This window comes from Aulonocara sp. 'chitande type north' Nkhata Bay, linkage group LG9, assembly GCF_057382095.1.
Source record: "Aulonocara sp. 'chitande type north' Nkhata Bay isolate Kocher_YH1m ecotype deep benthic linkage group LG9, A_spYH_male_GT1.1, whole genome shotgun sequence".
NCBI lineage: Eukaryota > Metazoa > Chordata > Actinopteri > Cichliformes > Cichlidae > Aulonocara > Aulonocara sp. 'chitande type north' Nkhata Bay.
This window is the reverse complement of record NC_141352.1, coordinates 24971900-24999139: the sequence shown is the minus strand read 5'-3', so window position 1 is coordinate 24999139 and position 27240 is coordinate 24971900. Positions and strand designations below refer to the sequence as shown.

At 39.3% G+C, this 27240-nt stretch overlaps 3 protein-coding genes across 3 annotated transcripts; 2 read left to right on the top strand and 1 right to left on the bottom strand.

Moving 5' to 3' along the window:
- Positions 1-1120: 1120 nt before the first annotated feature.
- On the bottom strand, positions 1121-4028 carry enkur (enkurin, TRPC channel interacting protein). The gene is made up of 5 exons (XM_086306678.1): positions 3854-4028; positions 2734-2879; positions 2415-2647; positions 2164-2310; positions 1121-1379 (listed from the first exon to the last, which is right to left on the bottom strand). Exons 1-5 carry the CDS (start codon positions 3934-3936, stop codon positions 1203-1205), a joined length of 786 nt encoding a protein of 261 aa, XP_086162804.1. The 5' UTR covers positions 3937-4028; the 3' UTR covers positions 1121-1202.
- A 40-nt stretch (positions 4029-4068) lies between these two features.
- thnsl1 (threonine synthase like 1) lies at positions 4069-10621 on the top strand. The gene is made up of 3 exons (XM_086306677.1): positions 4069-4583; positions 5490-6893; positions 7395-10621. The coding sequence occupies exons 2-3, from the start codon at positions 5520-5522 to the stop codon at positions 8196-8198; spliced, it is 2178 nt and encodes a 725-aa protein (XP_086162803.1). The 5' UTR covers positions 4069-4583; positions 5490-5519; the 3' UTR covers positions 8199-10621.
- A 4797-nt stretch (positions 10622-15418) lies between these two features.
- Positions 15419-23593, top strand: LOC147322221 (patched domain-containing protein 3-like). Its single transcript, XM_086305180.1, has 4 exons — positions 15419-16278; positions 18376-18497; positions 20650-20795; positions 21024-23593. The coding sequence occupies exons 1-4, from the start codon at positions 15559-15561 to the stop codon at positions 22592-22594; spliced, it is 2559 nt and encodes an 852-aa protein (XP_086161306.1). The 5' UTR covers positions 15419-15558; the 3' UTR covers positions 22595-23593.
- The last annotated feature ends 3647 nt before the right edge of the window (positions 23594-27240 follow it).

Here is a 27240-nt window from a genome sequence, read left to right as displayed (position 1 = left end):
TGAAAAAACTGTTCTAGCCACTCCACTGCTGTGCTGCCCAACTGAAATAAAAACTTCAGTTAACAGCACAGTCCTGCACAAGTGTCAAACAAATCAGAAAGTCTGAGGAAAATTTTAGTACATGACTTGCCAAGTTTTTTGACGTCACATCGGGCTCAAAAACATGACAGACAAAAGCAAACATTTAGATTTATTGTAAAATGTTTTTCCATTTATTTTGCAAATTCATGTGCCACTTTGACTTACATTTAACTTGTATTAAAGTGTCACGTTGCAACTGTCGACCGTCCTAATTTAACTGGAACTGTGAGTAATGGAAATAACGTGAAAGAAAAGTTGTGAATAGAGTCTAATGGTTTTGGATATTAGCTATTTATACTGGGCGACAAGTGAAAATTTATAAAGTAATGACAACATCAGAGAAACACCGTTCAACCATGATATGAGTGTTGACATTGCATTGTTTTCCCCAAAGAGGACACTCTGCAAGTTCCCTCTTGGCAGCTACACAACAAATGCCAGAAAAAGATGTTTATCTTACATGTGACTGACAGAAAAAAATGTATTGGCTGATATATCAGAATTTTAAATGCCCAAAATAGTGAATTTAGTATTGCTCTTAAAAATCCTGCATCATTTGGGCTTTAGTCATGAAACAACCTTCAAACTCAAAAGGCCAAACGTTGGAAGGGACATGAGCGCAGGAGGGAACAGTCATAGTTTCAGTATCTTAAGGGTTAATCTTCTGCCAGAACTCATCCTCAAAACTCAGTTTAAACTGAGATCATGCTGGAAAACAACAACAACCTTGTAATCTACTTTCCCCTGATAGCTTTAAAAGAGCAAGAGGGTTAAAGGAAGTCGGTGTTGAGCTTGTAACCTGATTTATGTTTTGAGCTTTTCTTCCTCTGTTAAAATCTCACAGAAACTAAATAGCAGGGTTCGTCATCATCAGCCAAAACTTTCTCTCATGTTATGACACAGCACAACAAATTTATGTTTTTGGACTACACATGGAAGTGGCCCAAGTCATAAATTCATGTGAGTGTTGTTTGTCTGAAAAAAAATCTTGTATTTTGTATTAGCTTTGTAAAAAAATGAACTGACACTGCAAAAAATATACAGTAAATCAACCAGTTTATTTTCCTCATGAATGGGGCAAATAACAACATTCACTACACTGCATCTCATCTCTGCTGAGTTTAATCATCGTTAGGTATGTAGATGATTTTGAACCTCTCGAATAAGTCGATGTCGTCCTCCAGCTGCTTCATTTGCCTTTCGAGGCAGTCCTTGGTGGCCCTCTGTGACATAGTGTCGATGATGAGGGGAAGGGCCTGGTACTCGTGATGTAGCTTATCCCAGGTCTCCTTCAGGCGCTGGACAGAAGATTTGGGGAAGGAAACGCATCAATGTCACAAGACAGACTATCTGTATTCAAGGCTTTTCTGAGTAAACAGGCATCAGTCAGAGATGTTACAGAGGGTAATTATCTAAGAAATCCTGCTGAGTAAGGAAGGAAAACTGATATTTTGCAGCCAGATTTGGCTTTGGTGTATTGTTGTTTATTTTTGCATGTGCAGCAGTTAAGGAGGAGAAATCTCTTGAACTAAAAAACAGTATACACGAGTATGAGAGTTCTAATTAATTTGATGTTACATGCACTTTATACAAGTTTAGTTGTGAACATTTTTATAATTAAACTCAGAAAATGTTGCTGGAATGATCTCAGAGATCTCAGTTTTTGTGCCTCATACCCCGCACAGGGACAGACACTGTGTCGTGTTAATGGCTAAACATTAACATTGTTCTGTGCCATATGAATCACTGGATACCATATCACCTACTCACACGAGGCAAAGCTTAAACACAAAATAATGATGCCCACATTGAGAAATCAAGGATCTAAAGTTAAATATCGATGGTCCCGCTAGTCTTCTGACTTCCTACTGCAAGTCCTTATATAGAAAAATCAAGTTTAAATGAAAAACTGTACTCTGACAAAGAACCCTCAACATTTACTTTAACTGAGAACAATCTAACTGTCATCCTACAGCTTCACTGTGTTAATGCATGTGAATAACTGAAGTTCAAAACCCTGTATAACTCAAGTTAAATCCACTAAATTGTAAGATCCAGCATGGTTCCCCTGCATTTATTTACCTTCAGGATGGCTTGTCTCTCCTCCTCTGTCATGTGTTTCATGGCCCTCTGCTCCCGCTCTGCTTTTACAAAGTTTTCATACTCCTCTCGAGCCCTCCTCTCTGCTTCGCTGCGCTGCTGGAGGTACGCTGGTACTCTACCAAAGTCCTTCATGCAGGGTGTGTTTTATGAGCAAATATAAACATGATATTATTCTAGCATGCCTTATGTTGATATTTAAAAGACTGCAAGCAGCAACTGTAGGAAAATACCTTTCGTGTGATGAACTTTGGGACAAGCCCTGAGTTTTCCAGCACCTGTTTGTGCCCCTTGCTGGTGTCTACGCATGCAGGCTGTGGTTTCATTGGCACCAGTTCAGGTGTTTCCTTTAAAAAGTCCCTCTTGGTGTGAATTCCCATCAGTGGTTTGTCATTCTTTCTGGGGACTGGAGGTTTCCTCTCAGTGAAAGAGCAGGTTTTATGAACATCTTTGGAGCTCTGTGTCTCTGAAAGATGCAATGCCAAGAAGCTCATATTCACCATCTCAAGGCAAACCCACACGCTAATAAAACGGTGTGACAGATGAACTCACGTTCAGGCAGTTTGGGCTCTTTCGAATGCTTCTTGAGGAAATTCTCTGGAGATGGCAACTCCACTCTGGCAGGTCCCATCGTCCTTATCGGCTCCTTCACCAGTTTTCTCTCCAACATAACTGCAGGCCTGAATTTTGATACATACCTTAAAAAAAGAAAAAGCAACACATTAGTTGAAGCAATCACTACAAAAACTTAAAAACAAAATTATTATTATTTTAATTAAAAACAAATGAAAACTATGCTTTAAAATAAAAGAAAACTGAATTGATATACTGTACTCACAAAATGTAATATTATAAATCACTATTTTTAGTCTTTTCTGCTGTTATTTTTAAGTCAAACTCGTCAACAAAATAGGTAGTGATGAGTTTTTTTAGTTTTTCATTTTAATTTACATAACAAACTGAAAGAACATTAAATCAACTACATTATTACACAATACTGGATTTCCCCCCCTATACTATTTTTAAAATACCGTCCAAAAGCTGCGTATCTGTTTTACGACCTAATCTAAATTTACAGTAGTGTAGAACATCTGACTAGTGGGGGTTTACCATACCTGTTCGAAGCGAACAGTTCACTGCGCATGCACGCAGGAAAAATGTCTAACAGGACTGGGTTCCCACCAAGCTACTTGCATGTAATGTCTCCTCAGTTACACACAGTAAAAGCTTACAAGGAATCATGAATCCAGAGTCTTTACTAAAACATCAAACAAGTATAAAATCTCTCTAATTAACTCTTTACATACGTAAAAGGAAAAAAGAAACCTTTAACAGACACCAAAACGTTTCAATAAAAATGAGCAAACATACTCTAAAAACAATCTCCATAAAACTAAAAGCAAACATTTAAAAACGCAAATAAAAACAAAGCTATAGGAATGTTTTTCTTTTCTCTTTATTTTAATAAAAAATTCTCTGTAAAACTACAATTTACTACTTACGCCAAGTTTATTAGTTATTTCTGGAAAACAAAACAAGCAAACAAACAAACAAAAACCCAAAAGACTTTGTAAAACTTTAATGTCAAACTGATGTCGTGATTTTGTTTTGTTTACCCCAAATAACACTTTAAAGCTAACTGCGTACTTTGAGCTAAGTTGAAGCAATTTACCTGGGCGCTTTTTCCTTCTTTTTGTCTTCCACTGGAAGGAGATTGAAGGCACTTTCTGGAGGATGGACATCTTCAGACATCATGAATAAAGAGGCGATTAACGAAAGAGTGCTGTAGCTTCTTTTGAAGGCTAATAGCCTTAAATTGTCCAAATTTGTTTGACACCGGCTAGTTGCTAGGAAACAAGAACAGCAGATGTTGCGTTCATGAGCGGTCGGAAAGTGTCTCATTTAGGGTTATATCTTGTTATTTTTGAAAGTTGCAAATGTAAAATGTTTCACGTTATCCATTAAATTGCATAAAATATTCTTCTCCTCTTGCTTTAAGATTACTAGGGCTATATGCTATTTTCGCGTGAAGTTTGTTCGGCGTTTAGAGGGGGGATTTTCGAGGCAGACTTGAAAGCAGTAAAGAGTTCAGCTTTGCCTTCAGATTTTCTCTTTGTTTTGTGGATTTTTCTAGATGTTTGCTACAACTTCCAAGCTGTTTGGTTACAGTTTAAAACGTCGCTGAATTTATATGTAGTTAAGCATTTTTTCTTTCTTTTTTTGCTTCCAGTGATAAATATAATTTTGTCCCTCTAGGCTTACCATAGTTATTTATGGCGACTGTTGTGGAGACTGTTGCAGCAAAGAGTTCATTTCCTTGTGTAAACTAACAAGATCACAGAATTACGTAATTTACAAAGTCATTTATTAACAGGTGGAGCTTATGGAAAGTCGTTATTTGCGTAAGTGTATTGCTCATTCAATTTCATTTACGGTCATCTGCGAGTGTCCTGAATAAGCCGAGAAGTTATCCCAGCCTTTTACGATATTTTATCAAAGCTTATAAGCTTGGTAATTACAACTGCAGCTGTCTTTAAATTCCTCGGCTAACTCTCTAAACTTCGAAAGCAGAAATCTAAGCATGCTACTGATATCTGTAATTATACCTTAACGGTCCATTTAAATGAAACAAACTGACCTACGTTAAAAAAACAAATAAATACTTTTTATGCTGCTGTTGAACACTATTGAACTGTACGAATTATGAAAAAAAAGTTCTTGCAATGAATTCGAGTTTTCTAGTTTGTCCCCCGCAGACTGCATATGGGGTAAAGCACATGTTTGCGTGTGAAGGTTAAAACTCACATCAGGCATCTGAAGGACAGATGCACTTTATCTTGTTTTATACAAGCTTACCAACTTGTATAAAATCAAAGCGGAGGTTTGTTTTTATGATGTTATCTGATATTTTGTTAACCCCACCTCCCAGTAATCAGATACTGATATCTTCAGCAGATATTATCTTTTCTTCTGCCTGATAATCATCTCGCTGCCATTGTAAATTAGAGCCTCTCGCTGTGTACAATGAGGGAGAAAAATTTCTGTTTACATTTACAGCTTTGGTATGGCTTTTTAGGGCCAATGTAAAAGCAATAAGAGTTATTGTCTAAATGGAAGAGATAATGATTTTAGAACGGTGTCTTCTTATCTTTAAGATGTTCGGGTGTGTGACAAGATTATATAATACTTTTCAAGGTCTGTCAAAAAGCTAACATGCTGACTTGTAAATTTAGGTGTACTATAATCTTAGAATACCATTGTTCTAAAAAAAAGAAAGAAAGAAAACTGAAATATGTTCTTTTTCACAGGGGTAAGGGCAGTTGTCATTTGATTGCTGAATGGGTTTACTGAATACAAGCCAGCTTCCAATAAGAGCTGCCAAATGGTGCCTGAGTTCACTGTCTACACAAAAATCATGGCTTTCCGCCAGATCCACCTGCCTGGGAGACAAGAACATCCTGCTCATGGGTCCTCCGGGAGCAGGAAAAACTACGGTGGGGAAGATAGTGGCCCACAAACTGGGACTCCCTGTCATAGATGTTGATGATGATGTCTTGGAGACGGCATGGAAGATGCCTGTTGCCGCTAAGTTGGCAGCAGTTGGCGGAAGGTGTTTCTTGGAGGAAGAAGGTCGAGCTTTGTGTAACTTCTCTGCCTCTGGGTGTGTTGTTTCCCTGACGGGCTCTAATCCTCTTCATGCTGAAGCAATGCAGCATGTCAAACAGAGCGGGCTGGTCTTCTACCTGGATGTGGACAGTGAGGACATCTTACAGAGACTCACCAGCATGAAGGTGAACAGGATAGTGGGCCAGGAGGAAGGGGTATCCATGAGGGACATTTTGCTTTACAGGAAACAGTTTTATGAGAAATGGCTGGATGTGAGGGTGCTGTGTGGAACAGGAGACACAGTGGAGGAGGTAGCAGAGAAGGTGCTGAAAGCTGTGGAGAGATACCAGAAAAGTGATGAAGAAACATTCATTTCAACCCGATGTGATAGCGCAGGATTGTCCAAGCAGAAAATATACTTTAGTGATGTGGTTGTGGAGGGTCTGGCTCCAGATGGAGGACTTTATGTTCCCAAAAATGGCTTCCCAAAGATAGGCACACGCGAATGGCAGAGGTTAGTTGAGATGTCGTACCCAGAGCGAGCGTTAGTTTTACTTGAAAAGTGCATCCACCCTCTGGACATCTCTGCTTTGGATCTCAGAACAATGATATTCAAGGCGTATGGGTCAAACTTTGGCAGCAAGGCTGTCGCACCTGTAAAACACCTCGCCCACAATCAGTACATTCAGGAGCTTTTTCACGGCCCCACCGCCTCCTTCAAGGACCTCGCTTTGCAGCTGATGCCTCAGCTCTTCGCCTACTGCCTCCCACCCATGTGCAACTACCTCATCCTGGTAGCCACATCTGGAGACACTGGCAGTGCAGTGCTCAGTGGCTTCAGCAGGCTGAGCGGCACTGACAGACACCGCACCGGCGTCCTGGTGTTCTTCCCGGAGGGAGGAGTGAGTGAGATTCAGAAGCTCCAGATGATGAGCTACAGGGAGGGCAATGCCAGGGGTGTCAGCGTCCTGTCAGACTTTGACTTCTGCCAGAGAAATATCAAGAGGATGTTTGGGGAGGCGGGGCTGACAGGGCATCTCGCTGTAGAGTACGGCACAGTCCTCAGCACCGGCAACTCCATCAACTGGGCACGCCTGTTGCCACAGGTAGGTTGCTGATCACCGAGTGTCGCTGCAAGAAGACATTGATTTTTATAAATGTAAGCATTTAATTATAACATTACATCTTAATAAGCTTTTTCGTAGCCAACATTGTGATTGCTTTGGTTGCCAGCAGACTTCCATGGTTACCAAAAATGGTTGTTTCAGAGCTGCAGCCAACGTGTTTTAAAAAACTGATTTTGAAGGTGAGTGGTGTCCATTTCTGGTTTGTGCTGCAAGGAAGTGGAACTAAACTTCAAACTGTGACCCCAGTATGCAGTCTTTCTTTAAAATGCAGAAACAGGAATACAACGTTATTGTAAAGTGAAATTTTATTGTGTTTCCCATTCTGTTGTTGTGAAAACACCAAAAGTTTGATCCAGGTGTTTTGCTGTTCTTCAGGAATTCACTTACTTGCTAAAAGTCTGTGATTTTTAGTCAGTCACAAGGGCAGTATTATTTTGGCAACACTAAGCAAAGTTTTACTAACATTTTCTCCTCTTTCAGGTGGTCTATCATTCATCAGCCTATCTGGATCTGTGCAGGGATGGTGTCATCAAATTCGGCGATCCCATTGATGTTTGCATCCCTACTGGCAACTTTGGCAATGCCATGTCAGCTGTGTACGCCAAACAAATGGGCATCCCGATAAGAAAAGTTATCTGTGCATCCAACCACAACCGTGTCATCACTGACTTTATCAAGACAGGCCAGTACGATCTTCGGGGACGGTCTCTGATGCTCTCCCACTCCCCCGCTATAGATATCTTGAAGTCCTCCAACCTCGAGAGGTTTATCTACCACGTCTCCGACGGAAACAGCCATCTTGTCAAGGACCTGTTCACACGCTTAGACAGACAGCAGCACTTTCAGGTTCCCGAGCCTCTTCTTGGCACGATTCAGCAGGAAGTGCTGTCTGGCTGGTGCTCTGAGGATGACTGCTTGGCCGCCATCCAGAGAGTTCACACACAGACGGGCTACGTCATGGACACACACACGGCTGTGGCTAAATTCGTCGCTGATAGGCTGCAGGATGGCTCGTGTCCCGTAGTGTTTTGTTCCACGGCTCACTATGGGAAATTTGCTCCCGCTGTGTTCAAAGCTTTACAAATCCCAAATATTCCAGAGGATCCCGCTGAGCAGCTCAAGAAGCTGGAACTTATTGCATCCAGACCAGAAATGCACAGAGAGATGATAAAATGCCTGAAAGAAAGTGCCAAGAGGAAACACAGCATTTGTGAAGCAGAGTACAGTGTGCTGGTAGACCAGGTGGAGAGCATGATACAGGACTCCTTCTTAAAAGTTATGTAAAATGATCCCAGCTTTTGTTGATGTCCAGCTTCAAGTAATTAGCCAGAAATTACAAAAGTACTCTTTTTCTTTGTCCTCTTTGTTTCATCCACTTGATTTTTACTGCAAACAGAACACATTACCAGGGGTGCACATAAGTGGTCCGCAGGTTCGCATTCGCTGTCAAAATAAAAAACGCGCACAAGATAAGAAGTTGCAACGCGCATTTGTGTACATAAGATTTTCTGGAGGAGGACAGACATGTGTTTCGAACTCTTAAAAATGTTGAAGAAGCTCCTTTAACCAGTTACTTTGGTGTTCCTCCACCTCCAAAGAAATATCAGGAGTCCGAACCGCAAAAGAAGCGCGTATACTCGGAAAAGTGGTTGCAGAAGGTGAGCTGGCTTCAAACAAATGATGAACGCACAGAGATGTGGTGCAGAATGTGCTGTGAAAATCCCTCTCTAGCGGACAAAAACAGTGCCTTTTATATGTACGCAAACGCGCGTTGCAACTTCTTATCTGGTGCACGTCTTTTATTTTGACAGCAAATGTGCACCACTTATGTGCACCCCTGCACATTACAAAAGAAAAAACCTAAAATCTTGATTAACATGTCAATAAAGGGAAACAAATGAGCGAGCAACCTCGTGAAAATGCATTTAAAGACAAATTAAAAAGGTAAATCTGTCTGAGCCCCTAGGATTGAGAAAAATGAACATATTTTACACAAATTATACTCTAATAGAGCTTTAAACAGCTTTATTACTCATTTATTGATTATGCAACATTTGTTCTCATGAAAGTCTGGATTCCAAGCTCACTAGATGGGGATGTCTACCCCTTGGCTACTGCTGCGTTCATCAACAGTATATGGATGTAGATGCAGGGGGAAGGTCAAATACCAGTAAAATATGGTGTAAAAATCAATATTGTTACTTTAATCACACATTTCTGCAGTAATAAAATCTGACTGTTAAATCATTTTTTAATTATAAAGTGATGTTTTATTCACCTCATCTTTTCTTAGTAATTTGCGTTTTTTCCAGTATTGACCATGTAAACCTGGAGGAGTTTAATAGTTGCTCGATAAGCTAGAAAATGCTTTTTTTGTCATAAAAACCAGACTTCTGACATATAGAGCACCGTGTAAAAGTCTTAATCCATCACTTGATTCTTAAATTTGTTAATTCCAAGGAGCTAGACTTTTTTGCAGTTGTTTCAAAAGTGGTCTTGAGCAATAGTCCTCCAACCTTTCTGAAGGGCTTTCTAAGATCTTTGGTAATTGACTGCTTTTTCACCCATTTTCAGTCCAGTCCTTGAACATGACCCTTTTCAGAATGTCTACAGGCATCTGTAAAACATGATGGTGGCTCTGTCATGGTTTGGAGTTAGCATTTCAGTCAAAGGTGGCGATCTTGTCAAAACTGATTTGTCAAATTTTCTCAGATTTTGATCCACCATGGATCTGAATAGTGTCTAATTATCAACGGCTTAATTTATCAGCATGACAATGGTCCCAAACACACTGCCAGTGCAGTAAAAACATACCTGGACAGAAGAAAGAACAATGGAGCGCCATCGATCATTAACTGGTGTCCTCAGGGCCCAATCATCTTGACTGAGAACAGAAACAAAAGGCATGAAGAGCTGTGAATGTCCTTGTGAACTATTCATGAAGGCCACTAAAGTTTCCTATTTCCTTAACAAAATATCACCAAACTACAAGTGGTCAAAGACTTTTTTACTGTACGGTATCGTCGTGGATTTTGATGATAAGAATGCAGCACGTGAACTTGTTAAGGTGGTGGTTATAAAGGAATGAAACAATTTACAGTTATTCTTCCCAGATGCCTCTCACATGAGAAAGAATAGAAACAGGTCTGTGGGTAATTTCTCCATCCTCAGCTGTCACCATCAGGCGTTCAGAAATGAGTCTAGTCATTTAAATCCAGGTGCTGCCTCAGCAGCTGTGGCAAGAGGAAGGGGGAAGATACGTTTCATAGATCTGCAGGATTGCTTATGGCTGCAGTTGTTAAAATAGATGGAAAGTCAGGCCGGATTTGACAAAGCACTTTGCTAGCATGCCCTCTGATCTGGATCACTATCTCTCTTTGCAGGAAGTGAGAAGAAGTATTTTCTGTAATAGTAACTGGCAATCTGGTTAACACTTTAATATCACAGTCACAGTGTGTAGTACCTATTAGGTCTTCTAGAGCTATGGTTTATCAGCTCATTTGATTGCCTTTTCATTATCCATTAACTGTAGTTGCTATTGTTTGTATTTTTTAGCACAGTCATGTTTATGACTGTCTTGTACTTCCTACACTCATACTTTGAGAGTGTATAAAAAAGGGGCAAAACACACAAATTTAAAGCCCCTGACTGTATTCCCCATTCAAATTTGTATCAAACATCATACATCAATAAAACCTTCATTTTTATTTATTCTTTTGTTATTTAAGGGAATGTCGTAATTCATTATTAGAACCTTTAGTCTTGCATTGGTGTTCCTAACTTGATCCCACTGTTTTTCAATCAGAAAAGTCTAACCGAGTCAGTATTGTTTCTTAACAATCACTTTGTCGTTGCTTACATTGTGTGTGTGTGTGTGTGTGTGTGTGTGTGTGTTTGTTCTTCCACACTTACAGGATGACTGATCGCTTTTCTATGCATGAATATATTACAGAACACACTGCACTGATTCTGTGCGTCACCTATGTGTCTGCGGTTTGTATCGCTCTGAACATTGGCCTTATAAAGCTGCTTGGCAGGTGAATGTAAAGAATGGGTGGGAAGGAGTCTGGAACCACATGAGTGTGTTGTGCAGGTGTGTGACTGTTAGTGTGTGTGAGTGGTGGAGGGAACGAGACAGCCAGCTGTCGCTCAGCACCTAGTGACCCACGGCTGGGTGAGCAAGGAGAATTGCAGGTAGCAGCCTGTTCCCATCTCTTTAATGTGAACCACTGGCATAATGGAAACTCCTCTTTAACAGTGAAGGGAAATAGAAAAGAGAAGAAGAAATGAATGCATCGCAGGAGTTTAGAAAGAAAATCCAGTGGACCATGTTGAGATTGTGCTTCTGCTTCTAGCTGCTTGCTTTTATAAAGATTCTTTATATAACCTATAAAACAACAGCACTGCCAGGTAATTTATTAACCTGTGGTGTTTATGAAGAAGTGTTGCACGACTGCAGTCAGCTGTAGTCGGTTTGGGAACTGGGATTTTTCCCCGCCAAAAAAAAAGAATACATACTAAACTAAACACAACTAAAAATGATAGAATACGATTGGTGAAGCACTGGAGCTACTAAAAAAAACAAAAAACAAAACACTTCAAGGAGGATCTCAGCAGGGCCAGGCCAGACCGATCAGCAGTGGTGTTGTCCTTTTGCCTTCAGAGCTGCCTGAATTCTTAATGGCACAGACTCAATGAGGTGTTAAAAACCTTCCTCAGACATTTGTTCCCTTTTGACGTGATCAGTATCACACAGTCGCTGCTAATTTGTCGGCTCCACATCTACGATTCAAATCTTCCTTTCCCAGACATCCCAAAGGTGCTCTGTTGGATTGCTATCTGATGACTGTTGAGGTCATCTGAGTAGAGTGAACTCATTCTTATGTTTAAGGAACCAGTCTGAGATGATTTAAACTTTGTGACACAGTGATCAGAAGATGTGTACACTGTGGCCATAAAAGGATGGACATGGTCAGCAATAATATTCAGCTAATTTAATTGAATTTAATTTAATTCAAGTAAGATGGTGCAAATTGTAGGCTCAGTTTCCTGTTCTTAGGTGACAGAAGTGATACTCTGTGTGGTCTTCTGCATCAAGGATCAACATGTTGTGCATTCAGAGATGCTCTTCTGCATACCTTTGCTGTAACAAGTGTTTATTTCAGTTACTGTTGCCTTACTGTCAGCTGTAAGCTATCTGGTCACTCTCTCCTGACCTACTGCATCAACAAGGTATTTTTACCACCCACTGAGTGTTTTCTCTTTTTATGACCATTCCCTGTAAACCATAGAAAGCATTGCGTGTAAAAATTCCAGTAGATCAGCAGTTCCTAAAATATTCAGACCAGCCCATCTGGATTCAGCTACCATGCCAGGTTCAAAGCCAGTTAAGAGATCCTTCTTCCTCATTCTGATGCTTCGTTTGAAATTTAGCATGTTCTCTTGAGGCCATGTAATTGGCTGATATGATATTTACAATAGCAATTCTAATGAAGTGGCTGGCAATGTGGCACAGTCAAATTAAAACTGCAAGCCTTTCCATGGTTGAGTTTAATGTGTGTAAAAATATAGAATGTTTCCCCTGTCTTTTCAAATTTTACACTCATTTGTTGTATAAATGAACTGCAGCTTCAAACATCCCCACAGAAAGTCATTAGCATTGGTTCAGTGTCATTTTACTGTCCCTTGATGCTTTGAATAAATGCTATTTCAGAGTCTTCTCCACTCTGCCAAGAATAAAACCCACAGGGGGAACAGTTAATCCTTGTCCATCTTGGCACATTAAAAAAAAGGAAAGCATTGGCATATAATTCTGGCACTAAATATTGGTACTGAAGCAAAGGTAAAAACACTCGCCCACCATTGCAAAGATCTGAGTTAAATTCTTGGCAGCTGGTTGCGTGCTTTGGTGAGAGTGTTTGGGTGGAAAGCCATTAATAATAAAGTTTAATATAAACATTGTATGGGTTTAGGAGGTTTGGGTTTTCATCTTCGTCATTTGATTTTCGTTAATGATACGATTATGATATTACAAAGGTCGTCATGACTGGTTTAGAAATGTTTTTTCTTTGAAGGGTGCCTGTGCTCTCCCTTAGAGGTAGGGTGAGGAGCTCAGAGTAGAACCATTGCTTGTCAACATCAAATGAAGCCAGGTTTTCCTGGTTTTCTGCAACACATTCACTAACACAGGAGGGAGAGAAAAGCTAATGAAAGTGTCAACTTTTACTCATCCATCTGAAGATGGTAGCTTTTGGAGTGGAACAACTCATTTGCATGCTGATGCAAACTGAGAGCTAAAGAACAAACACCAGTGTTTGTGTCTATTGTTTACAGTCTTTAATAGCCTTAAAGACAAAAGGCAAGTTGAAGAAAAGATTTGATTTAACTGATGTCTCCAGCAGTCTTCTGCCAACTGTCTGCTAGAATCACCAAGAGAATGAGAAATTGATGACCCCATGAAGGACCTCTGCAAGATGAGATATGAGCTGTGGCTCGAAGGCAGGGCTCTGACTGACAGCTGAATGACAGGGGTTAAATGATATCAATGGAGACAAGCTTGGAAGTGTAAAACTAATCCTCCTGGATTTTCACACCTTGTGTGTGTTGCTAAATTCCAAACACATTTTTATATAGTGGGAAATTATAGTTCAGTGGTGGTAGCACGTTGGCAGTCCACGGCATTTTGTGCCCAGCTAGGAACTGCCTGTCTACCTGCTGAACATCTGTTGTCAGATGAAGGCAGCATCTATAACACCGTTTATGGTGCAACTATTGAATTTAAGTGCTGTTGTTGGTCCATCATGGAAAAGAGCAAGGTTAGAAGACACAAAGAGCTGGAAGGAAACTGACTGGAACACTGCCTGCACGTTGTTCGCAGAACATTTTTGATCATCAATTGTTTAAATTTTCCCATTCCTGGTGAACTTCATTGTCAATTCCTTAACTGTTTCCTGTTGACTGATGCCCAGTGCCATCCACATCGAGTGAGGTGCATTTGGACTGCATGGAAGCATGTTTGCATTGGTTGAGAATCACTCTCTGTAGGCAAATACATAACAAAATCCACAACACTGCAGTACAGTAAATTTAGTGTGAAGCTTAGGTTACAATCAGGTGTGGTTAGCTGGAAATCCAATGACCGAATAGTCATTCCTGTCATAGTTCTATGATGTTGACTTTAAGGACACTGCCTGGGGTGCACGTGCAGTTGAATTATAAATATATTATAATGAATTACAATCAATTAAAAATTGTCAGAGGACGAGTCTCTGTGGTCACAAAAACTCCATGTGAACCAAAATGTGTCACTACAAACCACGTGATAATGTTTAGTCTGGTCACTGGCCAGATGTGTTTGGGTTGGGAGCAACAAATGTAAGTACATGACAAAGGTACTGTGTGAGAAAAGTGTGAATTTATGTTAATTTCACAGCTAATTGCAAGCCTTCATACACCTATAGTACATTTTGAGATACAAAATGTATTGTAGAAGTGTACTATAGACCAGAGTACCACAAACCAGAGTGTTTGTGGTAATTCTGGGGATTTCCAGCATCTGGACAGTTTGACATAGAAGTCGATGTTCCCTAAGGTCAGTGGGTACAAATGGTCATAACAGGAGATTTAGGTTGCATCATAGCAGCAGCAATGGAAGGTTCAAGTAGTTCACAGGGAGTTGACTTTAATCAATCAATCAGTGAAATCAATCAAGGCTTTATTCACCTCTTCCCATCGTTTCAATCCCAGCGGGCAGCCTTGTGGGGGTTTGAACAGCCGGTTTCGCTTTCTTAATTCTTCGATAAGTCAGGGCCAAGCCAGCTCTGATTCGCCAGAACCCTGTTACCATGGTTCCGAATAGGTAGATATCTTCAGCACTCAGGCTCACCCAAGGCCAAACTTCTCGTTGAGAAAGGGGTGTCAATTGCATTTAGGGACCAGTTGATCAAATCCATAATTCCTCTTTTAGGTTTTAGAGAACGGACTGTGAGAGAATGTTCCAGGGATAAGTAATACAAAAAACACGAGACTAGACAAGGACATAAGAGGCTAAGCAGGGAAGCTAAGGGAGAGGAGGAGAGGAGCTACATGCTACAGCTTGGTGACAGAAATGCTTTGACCACTCATTTTAAATTTCAAAATGTCAAAAGAGTCTTCACAGAAAGGGATACTTTGATATGACTAACTAATTTAAGAAGTAATCAAATTTTTTTATGAGCTTGTTTGTCTTCAGCATTGAGTCTTCTTAAGTAATTTTAGTGACATGACACAACTACAAAGTAATTTAGTTATAAAGTCACATAGTTATAACACAGTTTTACAGGTATAGTTGCAACATAATGTCATAAAATCGGATTTTTCACCGCCCTGGTTATTTTCATTAAGTCAGAGCAAGGTCAGCATTTGGTAATCCTTGTCTAGGTTCACTAATTAGCTTGTTTCCTTTTATCATTCTAAAGGCTTGCCTTATCGTTTTACTGTCACAGAATAAAAACTGAACACTGAATAATTTGCATGTCATCTTGTTTTTCCTGGAATAAGGGTAGCTCTTCCCAGAAGCAATAAATATTAGGATTAAGCTTATCTTGACACCCTTTATAAGTGTGCAGTCACAACAGATCCGTGTCACTGCCCTGCAACACTAAGGATGGATTCTAGACGCACTGACTGCCTGACAAAGCCTCTGTCACGGCTTTTTGAAAATCTTGGATCAAAAGTAGGATCCTATCCATTATATTTTTTCATTGTTCCTGTGTTACTCTCAGCAGCACTCAGCGGGGGTTTCATTTTTCTCGAGGGAAGACAGGACAATAGTCTTGAGCGCCAGTTTACGCCAACTAAAGGACCCTCAAAGGCAACCAGAGCCTTTGTGAAAGAAAACTTTCCCTACAATTACTCCATGTTTTCTGAAGACAGGCAGTATGACAAGGGCAGCTTTGCATCCCTCATTGCTATGGCTAGGAACAGCCGTAATCTACTGGACACACTTGTTTTAGAGGACATCATCTCACTTAACAATAAGATCCTTGATATCACTGTGGACAATGGAAGACTGGGCTTCAATGAACTGTGTGCCAGAGCCAACGGAGAGTGTGTTTCAAACATCATCCTTGAAATCCTCAGCTACAGTCTAACCAATCAGACCAGCATCACCTATCCAGTCCACATGCACAAAGCTACTCCACTCTTTCTAGGTGCAGTGCTGGGTGGTGTTATTACAGATGATAGCGACTCAGTCAGAAATGCTGAAGCTGTCAAACTTTTCTACTACTTAGATGATCGGGAAAGCACAGCTGAAGCCTCAAAATTATGGCTGAGAGAATTTAAAAAGCTCCTATCAGACAACACAGACAGCGAACACATTTATGTGAGTATCACATCATTACTCATGTTTTTATTATTCATTTTCTTTTTTAAACTTTAAAGTTGAAGCAAGTAACATAACCTCTCTGAATGCTTAAACGCAAACAGAGATTCTTGGGTGTATTTATTCGATGTGCATTTACGATGAACTATTTTTCACATGACTGATGAAATGCTTTGCAAAAGCCACAAATACTTTTAACAATGCCATCAAATGATGCTTTTTGTGTTTGGTAATGAGTATTATTATTTTTTTAATAAATCTTTCATAAATTTTGAAAAATAAAAAAGTTTTGTGCAGACTTGTGCTTCTAGCCCAAACTCTTCCAGTCACATGGTTGCAAAAATTGGGGCAAAAACAATGACCTCAATCACAAAACTAAAGCAACATAAAATGATCACAGAAAGATACATTTGACCACAGACCGACTACAGAAAGATTTTCTTCATTGGAATGTGCCACCAAAAGCTTTTTGACAAAAAAGAAGCATTGGAAGCATTGTGCGGTTTAATGTTCTACTTGAGTTAAAGACAATTTGGATGAAGGTCAAGTACGTGCCATCAGCAGTGGAAAACTACCAGCCACACTGAGTGGTTGTTTCTTTTTTTATTGTCCTTTTTTATGTTGTTTGTTCTCTTTACCAACAGCATGGAAAAACTCCATAAAAATACCAAAGTCATGCAAAAACACCCCCACAAAATGTCACGTTACAGTGTTTTTAATTCATAATGCCATTATCAGTGATGGTTTAACAGCTTATTGTAATGTAATTCTAGTTTTAAGCCTCATTTTATTTAGTTAAACAAAATATGATTTAGGAATAACTACTTTACTTTTATGTTGTTTGACACTGACATTCTCTCACTTTATGCACAAACTAGTTCATGTCTTCCCCCTGTATTTTTTTGGAAAATAACTTTTTAAATCTTCAGTGGGCCAAGTGGAGTCCTCTCTTAGAGGAAGCTCTTTTCTGCCGCTTGTATCTGCGATCTCGTTCTTTCGGGCACTACCCACAGCTCGTGACAATAGGTGAGGGTAGGGACGTAGATTGATTGGTAAATTGAGAGCATTGCTTTTACTTTGGGTTCTCTTTCTTCACCACGACGGACCGGTACAGCGTCACTGCAGCCGGAGCACCAATCCATCTGTCAATCTCCCGCTTCCTTCTCCTGTCACTCATGAACAAGACCCTGAGATATTTAAACTCCTCCACTTGGGGCAGGATCTCATCCTTGACCCGGAGTGGGCACGCCACCTGAGGACTATCGCCTCAGATTTGGAGGTGTTTATTGTCATTCCCACCGTTTCACACTTGGCCACGAACCATTCCAGTGTGATCTGAAGGCCATCACCCGATAAAGCCAACAGAACCACATCATCTGCGAAAAGCAGAGATGAGATTCTCAGACCACCCAAGTGAAAGCCTCCCACCACTTGGATAGGCCTAGAAATTCTGTCCATAAAATTTACTAACAGAATCAGTGACAAAGGGCAGCCCTGGCAGAGTCCATCATGCACTGGAAACGAGTCTGACTTATTGTCGGCTATGCGGACCAAGCTCTTGAGCTCATGATGAAAGGAAACTACAAAAATGGAATAATCACAAACTGAGCCATTAAGAAAGTATTCCTGAATAATAGAGTCATTTATAACCTGAAAATGGTTGTAATGTGAACTATGCACACATTTCTTTTAGTTGGCAGATGTGTTCCAACATTAAACATGCTCATTACAAGGTCTGAAGATTTCCTTGTTGAACTAACATTGTATGATTTGAAGAACAAAAAACATTTCTGCAGGGTTTCTTGTAAAAGTACTGTACTGCTATCACATAGTGCATTATATTCATGAGAAGATAGACTGTTTGGATTGAATTTCCTAGTTTTTGGAAGTAAACTGTAGAAAAGTCTAAGTGGAGGAACAGGCAAGCATTACAGGCCAGAGGAAAAATCTAAATATTTGACTTTTATGGGTGAACTGCCCTTTTAAATCCAAACTGTTGAGTAACACTGATGTAACAGCTGCCAGGACTTCCATGTGCAATCATTTTTTGTGACTTAAACGCTCAAGCTGACTTCCTTCTGCTGTGCTCTTTTGTAGGTGTCTTACTACACCTCGAAATCCAAGCAGGATGAGATTGACAGCCACACCACAGATGGCTTCCCCCTATTCCTCATCGCTTATGCCTGTGCTGTCACCGTCTCTGTGATATCCTGCCTGAGGTAAGAAGTGATCAGCAACCGTCACGTAAGTGGCAAAATCCAGGATGCAGAGCGCTTGTCTGACCCAGGTCAGGTTACATGTAGTGCAGTACAATTAACTTTTTTTTTTGTTTTGAGCTATTTTCATGTAGATTAAGAAGTTTGAATTCATAGTTACAGTTCTAGTAAAAAGAAATAGACCTTCTTTAAATTCTAAGGACAATAAAACTAATCTGGTACTTAACAGTTATGGAAATACAGCCTGAGGTGAAGAATAACCAGGATCTATATCAATGTATAACAGTGTCTTTATTAATTTAACAAACAAAAAGCTGAAGTTGAATCTGAAGCAATGTGTGGAAACCTAACTACACCCCCATGATTCAGAAGCTTGTAAAACCACCTTTAGCCTTAATAATCTGAAGTAACGTGAGCAATTGTTTTACAGCGTTGCTTCAGCTCATTGAAATCTATGCACAGCTCTCTTAAAGTCCCACCATTTCAGTCAGGTTGAGGCCTGGATCTGGATGTCTCATGATCTAGTTTCAGTTTTAGCTGTTAGATGGCCTCACGTTTGACTCTAGAATAACTCCTCCTATAGAGGAGTTAATGACTGATTCAATTACTACAAGGTGCCCAGCTCCTGTTGCTGTAAAACATGTGCAAATTATCACCCCTCCTATTAAACACTGATAAGACTCACATGCTTAGTTGTTGAAAATCAAGCTACAGCCAGAAGCTTAGTCAAAGAGAGAAGCTGCTGGCCTAGTTTTGTCTTGAGGTAAAGAGCAATAATGTCTCACTTAAATCTTTTGTACTTGGAAAAGTTTTTATTGCACTTTGATTTATAATCCAACTGAAGAAACACAATCTCAATTACCGAGCTTTAGAGCTTCAGAGTTACACATCGGAGGCATTTTTTTTTTACCTTTATCAGAGCCAAACATTGTTTCCATTTTTCATATTTAAAGCAGCTGATGCCTCTATCTTCAAACTGTTTGAAGACATAAGAACGTATGGTGAACAGTGCTTTTAAAAACAGTTCATGTCACATGAAATGTCCTCTATTTTCTGAGACTGACACCCTCCCCACTTTTAAGATTAGGTTATAATTTATCTTTTTGACAACACGTACAGTATAGGCAGGACTTGATCAGGTGTCCCTGAATCCTCCTTTAGTCACACTGCTAGTTCTAGGCTCCCATGATGCATCCAAATATTTAATCTTTACTCAATCACTCTGTGTTTATACACAACACTGCATTTAATCATTGGTAATATTACTCTGACTCGCTTCCGCAGTTCTTCCCCATCTGGTAACAGCAGATGGCCTCCCCTCCCTCAACCTGGTTCTGTCAGAGGTTTCTTCCTGTTAAAAGCGAGTTTTTTCTTCCCACTGTCACCAAGTGGCTTCTCAAAGGGATTTTCTCTGTATTATTGTAGAGTCTTTAAAAGTTTCTTGACTTATTATCACTAACAACTTCAATTAATCAACAACACGCTGTGCACTTAATCAGTAAAATTCTTACTTACTTTTCAATTTACATAAAAATATTATTAGAACATGGTCTTACATGTTAGGTTAACATACAACTGCCCATGTTTACCAAATGATTACTTTCTGAAGATACAATTTAAAAAACATTTATGAAATCTTCCATATTTTTCTTAAAAAAAACTACATTTCTATATTTAGCTTAAATGTAGATTTTTTATAATCTTATTCCACAGATTTTTAAGGCGGCACGTATCTTTTTTTCCTGGATATTTAACCGGGTAATAATTAACAACAGGGAATATAACATATAACTTGAGTAACAGGGAAAGATAATAATTAACAATCAGGTCAGTATATTTACCTTCTGTTTCTCTTTTTATGACGGGACATTTTCAGAGCGTGTGATAGCTATTGTTTATCAGGTTTATGGCTCAGATTGTGTCAGGTGTTGCCACCTCTGTATTAACTATGAACAACAGGCTTTTTTTTACAAGCTTCACTTTACAAATTGTAAGAACATCCACAATAAAAGGTCATATTTAGGAAGTTGTTTTGTTATAAAACATCCAACAATGATCCTTTACAGGCTGCCCAGAAAAACTGGACCTTGCCCTCAGTTCACTGTTATCTTTATCATCTGTATGGATTTAAATACAATTTATTCCTCCTTGGCAGGCTGGACAATGTGAGGAACAAGGTGTGGGTGGCTGTCTTCGGTATCCTCTCCGCTGTGCTGGCAGTTCTGTCTGGCTTTGGCCTGCTGCTTTACATCGGAGTGCCGTTTGTTATCACCGTCGCAAACGCCGTTTTCCTTTTACTTGGTGAGAAAAATTCACTCTTGGCTTCTTTCCTTCCACACTTTAGTTTTAGCTTTTAGCTGGAGGTGCAAAACCAGCCAAGTAATTAAAAGTGTAATAAAAGTAATAAAGGTGACAACATAAAAAAAGTTTCAGTGGTGTTTTATAAGGTGGTGACTTTATTCATTTATAAGCATGTGAGTCATGTGAGTACCGTAAAACTATCATGAACTGTTATCACTTTTTTTCCAGGAATTGGTCTGAACAACATGTTCATAATGGTGTCTGACTGGCGGCACACACATGTGAATGACCCGGTCCCAAAGAGGATGGCTCACACTTACAAAGAAGCCATCATGCCCATCACCATCACCGCTGTGACCGATGTTCTCAAGTTCTTCATAGGTGTCAAGTCTTACTTCCCATCCATGCAGGCCTTCTGCTTGTACACCAGCACCTCAATCATATTCTGTTACATCTACACCATCACCTTCTTTGGAGCCTTCTTGGCTTTAAATGGGCGGCGGGAAGGCAGCAACAGGCACTGGCTGACCTGCAAGCGAATCCCATCAGACAGACCTAAAAATCGCTCTGAGCTATACAGCATCTGCTGCGTGGGAGGTGACTTTGATAAGAGCACTGGAGCAGAGAAGATGCAACCAGTCAGCTATTTCTTTAAGGATTACTACGGCCCATTTTTGATCAAACCCTGGGTCAAGGGAATGGTGATCTTCTTCTTTGTGGCATATTTAGCTGTAAGCATTTATGGATGCCTCCATGTACAGCAGGGGTTTGAGCTTCACGACCTGGCAGCTGATGACTCCCTTGTTAACACATTCAACAGGAAGGATCGGCATTATTTCTATGATTATGGCCCATCTGTGATGGTTATTATCAGTGAGCCTTTTCCATACTGGGATGAAACCAAGCGGCACGAACTCCAGGCATGCGTGGAGGACTTTAAAGGGCTCCGCATTGTAGATAAAGGCATTTTTTCATCCTGGCTGGACTCTTATTTGTTGTATGGGCAGGCAAATAATTTAACCCTTAATGATAAAGATGCCTTCCTCAAAAATCTCCCTCATTTTTTTGAATTATTCCCTTTCTACCAGCAAGATGTGAACATCACCGGAGATGTCATCCACGCCTCCCGAGTTTTCGTACAGATGGTTGATATTGACAGTGGCAGCATGGAACTTTATGCACTTAAAGCACTTCGGTCCACCTCAGCTGATTGCAGAGCAGCTTCTTTATTAGTCTATAACCAGAAATTCATCTTCTTTGACCAGTATGATGTTGTAGTGAGCAGCACGATCAAAAATGTTGGTGTGATCGCAGCTGTGATGTTCATCGTCTCTCTCCTGCTCATTCCTAAGCCTATCTGCTCATTTCTGGTGACTTGTTCGATTGGTTCAGTGACTGTAGGCGTGACCGGCTTCATGGCGCTCTGGGACATCAGCCTGGATTCCATATCCATGATCATTTTCACCGTCTGCATTGGCTTCACTGTCGATTTCTCCGCTCACGTGTCTTACGCCTTCGTCTCCAGCAAAAAGACGGATCCTAACGCAAAGGCTGTGGATGCTCTCACACATCTGGGGTTCCCCGTCCTCCAAGGTGGCTTGTCCACCATTTTCGGGGTGTCAGTGTTGTCTGTATCAAAGTTTAACACCTTTAGAACATTTTTTAAGATTTTTTTTCTTGTCATGTTTATCGGGATGGTTCACGGCCTTGTTTTCATCCCAGTAATCCTGACAATATTCACACGCAGGTCAGAAAAGGAAGAGAGCAAAGAGAACACTGTGAAAGTCACCAAACTATAACCAAAAGTGGCTACAGTAAGGACTTTTAGTCAGATTCAATTTTAGATGAAATTAGAACAGCTGCTTTGAAAGTAAGTGATTTCAGTATAAGTTAGATTTATTTAAATAACAACCTTACAAGTGAAAATAATTTAGACTTTATGATGTAAGATATTCATTTATGAATGTGTTGTATTGTCTAAATTAGAACTCCAAAATCTGAGACAGTGCCCCTCCCAGTTTATTTATTCTTGTTTTAGACACATTGCCAGTGGCTAAAACAACCTTGTTTGATCTTGTTTGAGATGCTCCACTGATTTATTGACAAATGTAAACAATAAAATCAAGTATGAACACTTAAACTAAAGTCTTATTGACACTGGATCTCAGCTACAGTGAATATTTTTCAGTGCATTATATGTTTTGTCTGCATTGCATTGTGGGATCCTTATGCTGTTACAGTGTCCCATGCATGCACATTCCAGGAAACAGTATGCATCTCACTACTGTTGGGTGCATGATAAATGGTGAACAGACTGGTTCTAATATAATGCTTTTCTTCGCACTTTTATGTCTACTTGAGCGCTTAAAGCGCTTAATACAACATACCGCATTCATCCATTCACACACCCATTCACGCAAGCATGTTATTCTGTGTCCAAGTGCCTTCTGTCTAACATTCACACACATTCACACTCCTGTGTATGCACTGGGTACAGCTCGAGGTTCAGTATCTGGGGCAGCAGCGACTGAACCACCAACCTTCCAATTAGTACACAAACTGCTCTACCTGAGCCAGAGCCACCCCCCTGCATAATAAGGTCTTGAACTATTAAAACAAAATCTCACAATGTGCACCGTAAAAAAAAAGAAAAAAAATTTAACAAAAAAATCCTTAAAAAATATTCTGGGAGCTAGAAATGAAAATGTGATCTTCAAGTTGACGCAATATAGACTCAAAATCTTCAAAATACTGAAATAGTTCAGCTGATGCCATTTTGTAAAGGCAGAAAATTCAGAAAAACCTCAACTCTAAACATGAGGTTCATTCATTCTATATACTCAAGTGTTTCATTCTATATTTTCAAATTTCATTATATATATATATATATATATATATATATATATATATATAATCTTTCAGGGTTTTCACGTAAATATAAGTGTAATTTCTGAACATCCCTAAAACGCATATGGTGCAAACTCACCTTTTCACTAACCCTTGACACCAACAAGTCATAATGAATCTGCCGAGAGAAAGAATAACAAATGTGGGAACAGGGGACACTTAAATAGGTAAATAGATAAATCTGTCTAAATCCAAAGAGGTATACTGCTTAATGCTAATTATTTTGTACAGGTAGCTGAAAAGCTAAAACGGCTAACATCACCTCAGCCATTAGCATTGCTAGCAAGTCCGCTCTCCTCTTAATATCATGAGAGGGAAGAGTTGGTTCAATAGTTTCTATTGTTATTACTTTACTAAACTTTTACCAATTTTGGTAACATGAAATACATCAACTGTGAAATTAGCGTAATGATAGCTTTTGACACAATACTTGCAGATTTTATACACTCATAAAAAAACATTGATACAATTTCTCCACCAGTTTTGTGGTGATAACCTCTATAATTTCACAACATGTCTGTTAATGAATAAACAAACCAATGTTAAATTACAGTAAAATTCCTTTTTCCTCTGTCATTCTTTGTGTTATTTTACACTAATTTCATCACATTTTTGATATGTTTGTACAGCATAAAGCTAGTTTTCAGTAGTTATATCTTTTAAATAAAGAAAGCATCTTAGCATATTATGTTTATATTTTTTCTGTGTAAAAGTAAATAAAATGTTTCTGTTATTTTACGTTAGAAACGTCAATATAGAGACTATTTTATTTTTGTAATTTTACTAATTGATAAACCAAACTAGTTTTATGTTTTTTTTAAAATACGTTTGCTGCATTTAGTGAGAAGATGTAATTTAAAAAAAATCTTGAGACAAAAACTTTGCATTGTTTATGGTTTGTTTAAAATTGAGGAAGGCAAAAGTAACCCACAAAGACACTTATTTGGGATGTAAAGGAATAGAAGAGTTGCACGATGGATCAAATGCAGCCAGCAAATCAAACTGTATTATGATATCATGTCAGTATGGACCAAAGTCTCCAAGGAATGTTTCCAGCACCTTGAATATATGCCATGACGAATTAAGGCAGGCGAGCGTGTGATGTTGTCTAAAACCTACCAGTTAAGGAAATCCTGATAGTTATCTTAATGCCATTATTTGCATTAAGATAATCAGAGAGATAAGATGACTTTTATCTGGATAAATCGCTGCAAAAGTTAAATGAATGTTTATGAATTACTAACGTGAATGTCTATTTTTCTACTCTTTTTATCGCTGCCTGGTTAGACAATAAAGAGTGGCATTTATATTGTGCTTTTTCCCTCTTATTAACCACTCAAAGGGCTTTATACTACAAGCCCCTTTCACCCACTCATTCATACAGGCCTTTATTTATCACACTCACACATCGATAGATACATCACGGACAATCTGGGGTTTAGTTTCTTGCTTCAGGAAACTTCACCATGCAGACTGGAGGAGCTGATTAGTGGATGACTCTAACTCCTGAGCCACCGCTGCCAGTATGTGGCTTTGAATAGTGCCCTGAATTACCATTAAATAGATTTCAGAAGCAATCGGGACTCAAAAAAAATTGCAAAGCTGCCACAATTGCCCCCCCCCACCCTTTACTTCATTTACATGCCATTCAAATGTCACATTATTCCAAACTGTCCATAATTAAGCTGCACTACAATTTCTCAGTTTCAGGAAGTGGTGTTGGTGGCATATTCATCATAATGGCCTCCAACTGGCAGCGCATTAAAAGCAAGAACCCATACAGATGGCTCACACCTCAAAAGGAAGCGTTATGTCCACCAAAGCTACCACCACCATCCTTGTGATCATGACTGATGTTTAGAATTTTTCTATTGTTTCAGTTGCATTCATTTGTAGCATTTTGCACAGAACTATAAACCGCTGGAGACCAAACAGAAAGGAAATAACTTAATTATAGATATGCTTCATGCTTGTTGCTGCAGATAGGTTAACATTTAGTGTGCATATAAACTTTAAATATTAGAATGTAAATTGTGAGTATTCTTATTTGAATACTTTCCAAAGAATAAAACAACACACTGAATTGGGACAGATAAACTGAATAAAGAGGTTCTTACTGCTTTTTCCACTCTAGGGTAAAGAGTGAATGCTAATCAGATTGCTTAGGAGCAAGTGTTTTGTGTACAGCGGTGCTGCAACGGTAGCTGCCGGTGTCTTGTTGTCGGCTCTTTACTTGCAGATATGGAGAGTTTAACAAAGGAAGAGAAGTAAGGAGCCTTGGATTCAGCTTTACTCTAAGTAGAACTTAACCCCCCCTCCCCAAAAAAGAAAAGTCTTCTGGTTTTAACTTTCTGCATCTTTCATGGCTGCTGCACAGCTCTGTCACCCTCCGTCATGCCTGTCTTCCCTCGCCCTGCTTCCTAGGCGAGATGCCTCTGGACTGCACAGCATGACATGAGATGGCCCTACACCCAGGATGAAGGCAGAGCTGGAGAGAGTGTGGGTGTATGTGAGAGCATCAACTGATAAGAAGAGGGATTGGAGATAACATAAAAAAAATCATCATGTTCCTCTTTTTCCTGTGTAGTAAAATCCCACATCTGTTAGTGCACTTTTACATGTCTAACACTAGTTTTTATTAGAATTTATAGAAAAAAAACAATATGTTGCAAAAAAAGATAACTTATTCTCTCATAAAATACAGCACCTAATTATATATTTTGAGATGTAACTGGGGTGTTACATGCTAAAGCACTACTACTGTATGATGCTTATTTGCACTTGAACCTCTGGTGAAAATTTTGTACCATAATGTTAATCAAAGCTCTTAAAAAGTGGGTAAAATTAGAGGCAGGGGGACACATTAATTTATATATTACATATATTTGTTATTTATTCAAATGTGAACGGGTATTTGCATAGCACTTCTTTAATTTTAACCAAAGCTTCAAAGGTTTTCTGATCTCACATTTGATTTTACTGCATGCCAATGTGAATGATAGGTGTGTCTACATGCCTTATTAATGTGTGCATTCAGTGATGTCTTGAGTATGCATACCATGCAAGGCTTTGGACATGCATGTTAGGTTCGCAGGGAGACTGAAGATCTCATGAAAGTTCAACTCCAGAATCTTTTTGCTGTTACCTTCTGCACCACTGTGTCACAGAAATAAAGACAGAAATACTGCAGAAAATATTAAATGCTTTTCATTCAACTTACATAACCAAAATGTGTATTTTTTCTAATTTCTTTCTGTTTTTACATTTTTTTTGTTTGTTTTACATTTTAGGTCAGGAAAAGACTGAGAGGAACAGACTGAGGAACACACAAATATAGAGTTTTTAGAGCTTGGGGACATTTTATTGCCCCCCAAAAGTTAAACACAGTTATCTTGTGGTCAGTTTTTGTACCTACAATTCAGTCGTATCTCCTAAACTCATCAAATGTAGGTAAACACAAAATTATTGCTTTAAAAGTGCGGTAAGGATAGATTCACTGTGTGTGTGTGTTTGTGTGTGTCTGTGCGTGCCTGTCTAA